The following is a 7,500-nucleotide window of genomic DNA, read 5'->3' as shown; positions in this document are numbered from 1 at the left end:
AAAACAGAAGTATCAACAAAAAATGGATCCCGATTAAAAATCGATTCACTCCGCGAAGAAAGGATGAACTCTGAGGCGTGATCAGCTCAAAAGATATATCAGTACTCACAAGACTTCTTGTTCTTGCTTGCCTTCTTCTTTCCCAGCGTCTGCAAAGAAATACGTTACGTGTACGTGTGTGTGTGTGTGTGTGTGTGTGTGTGTGTGTGTGTGTGTGTGTGTGTGTGTTTCTCCCTGTCTGTCTGTCTCTGTCTTGTACTTTTTGCCAGTCAGAGGAAAATTACCATTGTAAACGAATATTTCATTATGGGAAAGATAATTCTCTTTTTGCGTTTGTGGCCTTCACGTCTTAACTTCACGAGATAACGTTTGTCTACGAGTCAACTGTCAAGAGTGTGTTCGTTGTGGAAAGACGATGAGTAATGAAGCTTAACATCGTTGTGTCTATGCACACACACACACACACACACACACACACACACACACACACACACACAGAAACACACACACACACACACATATATATATATATACATATATATATATATATGTGTGTGTATGTGTGTGTGTATGTATGTGTGTGTGTGTGTACATTTACATGGAAATTCTTATATTAAACAATAAGCCAGCACTGATATTTTTAGCAAATAAAGACACAGTTTCCACCTGAGTGCCTTCCATTAGTTTCTCTGCAGCTAGATAAGCGGTACAGAGAAATCCAGAAAATACATAAACTATAAATAATAAAGCTCCGAGTTCGACCATACACCTTTATACTGTAATGTTGACTCCTTTACAAGAGCAGAAGAAATATTTGTATTTGTTTTGTATTTCTTTTTTTTCACAACAGATTCTTCTGTGTGAAATTCGGGCTGCTCTCCCCAGGGAGAGTACGTCGCTACACTACAGCGCAACCCTTTTTTTTCTGTGTATTTTTCCTGTGTGCAGTTTTATTTGTTTTCCTATCGAAGTGGGTTTTTCTACAGAATTTTGCCAGGAGCAACCCTTTTGTTGCCGTGGGTTCTTTTACGTGCGCTAAGTGCATGCTGCACACGGGACCTCGGTTTATCGTCTCATCCGAATGATTAGCGTCCAGACCACAACTCAAGGTCCAGTGGAGGGGGAGAAATTATCGGCGGCTGAGCCGTGATTCGAACCAGCGCGCTCAGATTCTCTCGCTTCGTAGGCGGACGCGTTACCTCTAGGCCATCATTGCTGGAGTGCAAACACAAATAGCATTCATTCACTATGAGATGATGCCTTTGGTCTGGAATATCCTGTGTGAAAATGAGAGTTGAAAGTAAACAAATCCATTGTAATATCTATGTGTTTGGCGTGGCAGGAAATCGATATGAGTCTGAGAAGACACAACCCCAGGCCAGTGCTGCTCGGCGCTTCTCATCAGTTTGCATACAGATACAGAAGAGGACAGAGAAATAAAGCCAGAAACATCGTCTGGTGACTGACCCTCTTTGACACCAGTCCCTGTTCCTTCAGCTCCTCCAGCACGTTGCCCAACAGATCAGGGTGCTCCAGCAGGTCTGACAGCAAAACATACACCTCTTTACACAATGCGCTAATATCACTGTTGTGTCAAAATGCTCTCTTTCTATGTCTCTCTGTCTCTAGAACCCTACAAAAGCCAACATCATATTATTAGTTTTCTGTTCCATTCAAATTCAGGTACTTGTCGCAGCAGATGTCTGCGACTGAAGAAAACACCCACAAAAAACAACTGGACACACTGAAAACATAATAGTACTGTCACACGTTCTTTGTTTTCTTTTCGTTGGATAAGATTATCATTCAATGGATTATGAAACTCGCCAAATGAGTACATATAATGTGACGTTGGAGGATGTTTGATTTTTCCATATTCATGTTTATGATAAACAGACCACCAAATATTGCGTTTCAACACCACTTTCCATGAAGTAGAATTACTGCAGTGAAGTGAAAGCCTTTCAGTCAGTCATCGTACCTTCCAAGGTCTCGAAGTCTTCAGGCTTCAGATCAGCAGCAGCGATGTAGAAAGCTTCCTCCGCAGCCTCACCGTTCTCTTCCAGCCACTCTTCAATCTCCTCAGGAGTCACCTCATAACCTGGAAATCAGCGTAGAACTGTACAACAGATGGGAACTAGATTGGCTTGCTTTCTGTCGGAGATGAACAAAAAGACACGCATAACCATCTGGTATTTCTCCAACGCTATCAACACATGGGTTCTTTTCTCTCAATTTCTCCCTATTTCCTCTTTTTTCCCTTCTATGCTTCTGTGACATTTTATGTGTCTCTGTCTGTCTGAATCTCTCTGTGTCTGTCTCTCTTTCTTTCCCTCTCTCACTCCTCTTTTTCTCACATAACCTCCCACCACCCCACACAGTCTCCACAACCAGTAATACTGACCGAGTTTGTCGGAAACAGCCGCTGCCAGATCGGCGGTGTCCTCGTCATCCATGTCCAGCAGCTGATCAACTGAATAACACACACAGTAAACGTCGTGGGTGTGTCATGACTGGAGTTGGTACAGCATGGTCACTACAGAATAAGAAGATGGACAAAAAACTTAGAAGAGTTTTTAGTATGAATAAAAAAGGAGTAGAAGTAGTAGAGGAGAAAGAAGTATTATAATAAGAAGGAGTACAAAAAAAAGAAAAAAAGAGAAAAGAATAGGAAGTACCAGAAGAAGAAACAGAATTATGACAAGGGGAAGAAGATTACGATGACGGCGAAGTCAACGGGCTGTCTGCGTTAATAACACCATGAATATTCTGGGCTGTGTGTGCTCAATGCATGCAGACAAATAGATTCATCATCAGTGACTCAAATTAAGAAAATAACCAAAACAGAAGTATCAACAAAAAATGGATCCCGATTAAAAATCGATTCACTCCGCGAAGAAAGGATGAACTCTGAGGCGTGATCAGCTCAAAAGATATATCAGTACTCACAAGACTTCTTGTTCTTGCTTGCCTTCTTCTTTCCCAGCGTCTGCAAAGAAATACGTTACGTGTACGTGTGTGTGTGTGTGTGTGTGTGTGTGTTTCTCTCTGTCTGTCTGTCTCTGTCTTGTACTTTTTGCCAGTCAGAGGAAAATTACCATTGTAAACGAATATTTCATTATGGGAAAGATAATTCTCTTTTTGCGTTTGTGGCCTTCACGTCTTAACTTCACGAGATAACGTTTGTCTACGAGTCAACTGTCAAGAGTGTGTGGAAAGACGATGAGTAATGAAGCTTAACATCGTTGTGTCTATGCACACACACACACACACACACACACACACACACACACACACACACACACACACACACACACACACACACACACACACACACACACAGAAACACACACACACACACACATATATATACATATACATATATATATATATATGTGTGTGTATGTGTGTGTGTATGTATGTGTGTGTGTGTGTACATTTACATGGAAATTCTTATATTAAACAATAAGCCAGCACTGATATTTTTAGCAAATAAAGACACAGTTTCCACCTGAGTGCCTTCCATTAGTTTCTCTGCAGCTAGATAAGCGGTACAGAGAAATCCAGAAAATACATAAACTATAAATAATAAAGCTCCGAGTTCGACCATACACCTTTATACTGTAATGTTGACTCCTTTACAAGAGCAGAAGAAATATTTGTATTTGTTTTGTATTTCTTTTTTTTCACAACAGATTCTTCTGTGTGAAATTCGGGCTGCTCTCCCCAGGGAGAGTACGTCGCTACACTACAGCGCAACCCATTTTTTTTCTGTGTATTTTTCCTGTGTGCAGTTTTATTTGTTTTCCTATCGAAGTGGGTTTTTCTACAGAATTTTGCCAGGAGCAACCCTTTTGTTGCCGTGGGTTCTTTTACGTGCGCTAAGTGCATGCTGCACACGGGACCTCGGTTTATCGTCTCATCCGAATGATTAGCGTCCAGACCACAACTCAAGGTCCAGTGGAGGGGGAGAAATTATCGGCGGCTGAGCCGTGATTCGAACCAGCGCGCTCAGATTCTCTCGCTTCGTAGGCGGACGCGTTACCTCTAGGCCATCATTGCTGGAGTGCAAACACAAATAGCATTCATTCACTATGAGATGATGCCTTTGGTCTGGAATATCCTGTGTGAAAATGAGAGTTGAAAGTAAACAAATCCATTGTAATATCTATGTGTTTGGCGTGGCAGGAAATCGATATGAGTCTGAGAAGACACAACCCCAGGCCAGTGCTGCTCGGCGCTTCTCATCAGTTTGCATACAGATACAGAAGAGGACAGAGAAATAAAGCCAGAAACATCGTCTGGTGACTGACCCTCTTTGACACCAGTCCCTGTTCCTTCAGCTCCTCCAGCACGTTGCCCAACAGATCAGGGTGCTCCAGCAGGTCTGACAGCAAAACATACACCTCTTTACACAATGCGCTAATATCACTGTTGTGTCAAAATGCTCTCTTTCTATGTCTCTCTGTCTCTAGAACCCTACAAAAGCCAACATCATATTATTAGTTTTCTGTTCCATTCAAATTCAGGTACTTGTCGCAGCAGATGTCTGCGACTGAAGAAAACACCCACAAAAAACAACTGGACACACTGAAAACATAATAGTACTGTCACACGTTCTTTGTTTTCTTTTCGTTGGATAAGATTATCATTCAATGGATTATGAAACTCGCCAAATGAGTACATATAATGTGACGTTGGAGGATGTTTGATTTTTCCATATTCATGTTTATGATAAACAGACCACCAAATATTGCGTTTCAACACCACTTTCCATGAAGTAGAATTACTGCAGTGAAGTGAAAGCCTTTCAGTCAGTCATCGTACCTTCCAAGGTCTCGAAGTCTTCAGGCTTCAGATCAGCAGCAGCGATGTAGAAAGCTTCCTCCGCAGCCTCACCGTTCTCTTCCAGCCACTCTTCAATCTCCTCAGGAGTCACCTCATAACCTGGAAATCAGCGTAGAACTGTACAACAGATGGGAACTAGATTGGCTTGCTTTCTGTCGGAGATGAACAAAAAGACACGCATAACCATCTGGTATTTCTCCAACGCTATCAACACATGGGTTCTTTTCTCTCAATTTCTCCCTATTTCCTCTTTTTTCCCTTCTATGCTTCTGTGACATTTTATGTGTCTCTGTCTGTCTGAATCTCTCTGTGTCTGTCTCTCTTTCTTTCCCTCTCTCACTCCTCTTTTTCTCACATAACCTCCCACCACCCCACACAGTCTCCACAACCAGTAATACTGACCGAGTTTGTCGGAAACAGCCGCTGCCAGATCGGCGGTGTCCTCGTCATCCATGTCCAGCAGCTGATCAACTGAATAACACACACAGTAAACGTCGTGGGTGTGTCATGACTGGAGTTGGTACAGCATGGTCACTACAGAATAAGAAGATGTATAAGAAGACTCTGTTGAAGAAGAAGAAGAAGAAGAAGTGTGTGTGTGTGTGTGTGTGTGTGTGTGTGTGTGTGTGTGTGTGTGTGTGTGTGTGTCTTGGTATGTGTGTGTTTGTGTTCAAGAAATCAACCTCAGTGACAAAGAAAATGATTTCTTTTCATACAAAACTAAGACAGATGTTATCCTACGCTTTCTCTTACTTTGAAAGGAACCGTGGTGTCAGCCAACGCTTTCTCCCCCTTATTTTCATCAACATCTCCTTTGTGTTCGGGGTTGCTTTCTTGTCTTTTCCCAATACATATCTTAGGGAAAAATGATAGAGAGAGAGAGAAAAAGAGAGGTGAGAAAGAGGGGGACAACAGCGATTTTCATGATAATGATTATAATGGCTTATCGAGGACATCGACAATGATGACACTGAAACTGACATCTACTTATTGTATTTCACATGAATTGACCTCAAATTCAGCATCGGTTTTAATAGCAAATACCATGTTTCCCTTCACACACACACACACACACACACACACACACACACAGACAGACAGACAGACAGACACACACACACACACACACACTTATACGCATGCGTGCGCGCGATGCACATGGAAGAATTTGTGATCTCATAGTCTCAACCGACGTACAAATGTGCAGTTCCCAGGCCACACACCGCGCATACAAGAAAACGAAATATATTTTTGTTTGAGTTATACACATTACCATAATTTTGTTGTTTGTTTTTAAATACGATGTTGAATTCAATGTGGGTGCATTGCAATGATCTGTCTCATGTGAAATGCAATAAAAAGGTGTCACGTTTCAGTCCTCACAGTCCATATCTTCATTATCTTCGTTGGCGTCGTTCCCTCTCTCTTCTTCTCTCTCTCTCATTTTTCTGTTGGGAAATGACAAGAAACCAACCCCGATGAAACACAGAAAAATTTTAAACAAAGGGAATTTTTCACGCTTTCTCGCAGCTGATAAAATGGGTGGCAATCCCATCCTTTCTCGTACAGTGCGATAAAGCGTGGGCTAACACTCCACTTCTAACCACCACCACCACCACCACCACCCCATCCTACTGCGCAAATTGTTGGGGTTTTTTTAGGTGAAAACTTCTATTAAGACTTTTTTTTTTACGCTTCTTCCACTTCTTGGTGTAAAACGTCTGTACTTCGAACGTCAAGACTTTTGCTGCAGTGAAGTCAGTATTCATGGGCGGGCGGAAGGCTGTATCAACGAAAACCACTGGACTTCTCACAAATAGTTATTGACAACGCTTTCGTTCTTATTTAAGAAATTTTTTTTTTCCATAACAAGTTTCCATGTGCGTACGTTCGACAACTGCTGCACAGAGTGACATTTACACCTGGCTTGTTCGGCCTGACGCTGCGTTGGAAATTTATTGGTTTTCTTGTGTCCGGAGGGAATCACTAACACGTGCATTCGTGCCGCATGTACTTGGTTGACAAACCCAACTCAACCGATGACAAACTCAACCAAGTGTGTGTGTGTGTGTGTGTGTGTGTGTGTGTGTGTGTGTGTGTGTGTGTGTGTGTGTGTGTGTGTCTGTCTGTGTGTGAGTGTGTGTGTGTGTCTGTGTGTGTGTGTGTGTGTGTGTGTGTGTGTGTGTGTGTGTGTGTGCGAGTGTGTGTGTGTGTGTGTGTGTGTGCGAGTGTGTGTGTGTGTGTGTGTGTGTGTGTGTGTGTAATTAATCTTTTAGAAAAAAAGATATGTTTTTTTGTTGCTTCGGTATTTTATCGAAAGGCGCAATAGGAATACAATGCTATTAACATTATTATTATTGTTATTATGTATCATTTTTATTATTATTATCACCATCATGATCAACGTTATCATCATTTCTATTGGGTACATTTTGTGGCGAATTGCTGTTTCTAGTCGACAGCAGTACTGAACAAAATGAAACGCGCCGCATTGGGCGCACGAATAGCAGTCTTCGTTTAGACTCGGACTTCGCTCAACTGGCTCGACATGAATTCCAATTTCCGATGGATTGTCTCGGACAACACGTTTAGTCCGGACGTTTTCGTTGGCGTCTTCCCCATGAATAGGACCCCTGGGCTTGGATTTATCAT

The 7,500-nt window shown here is 42.1% G+C and overlaps 1 protein-coding gene across 1 annotated transcript in view; it reads right to left on the bottom strand.

Moving 5' to 3' along the window:
• LOC143283545 (uncharacterized) overlaps positions 1-7,500 on the bottom strand; it is a 27,143-nt gene that overhangs the window by 6,422 nt on the left and 13,221 nt on the right. The window contains exons 6-13 of the mRNA XM_076589789.1: positions 5,251-5,319; positions 4,828-4,947; positions 4,314-4,387; positions 2,950-2,989; positions 2,405-2,473; positions 1,982-2,101; positions 1,468-1,541; positions 110-149 (exon numbers count right to left, since the gene is read on the bottom strand). Of these exons, the coding sequence (XP_076445904.1) occupies positions 110-149; positions 1,468-1,541; positions 1,982-2,101; positions 2,405-2,473; positions 2,950-2,989; positions 4,314-4,387; positions 4,828-4,947; positions 5,251-5,319 (606 nt within the window). The remainder of the gene's footprint in view (positions 1-109; positions 150-1,467; positions 1,542-1,981; positions 2,102-2,404; positions 2,474-2,949; positions 2,990-4,313; positions 4,388-4,827; positions 4,948-5,250; positions 5,320-7,500) is intronic.

Source organism: Babylonia areolata, chromosome 6, assembly GCF_041734735.1.
Source record: "Babylonia areolata isolate BAREFJ2019XMU chromosome 6, ASM4173473v1, whole genome shotgun sequence".
NCBI lineage: Eukaryota > Metazoa > Mollusca > Gastropoda > Neogastropoda > Buccinidae > Babylonia > Babylonia areolata.
This window is presented reverse-complemented; position numbering and strand designations above follow the sequence as displayed.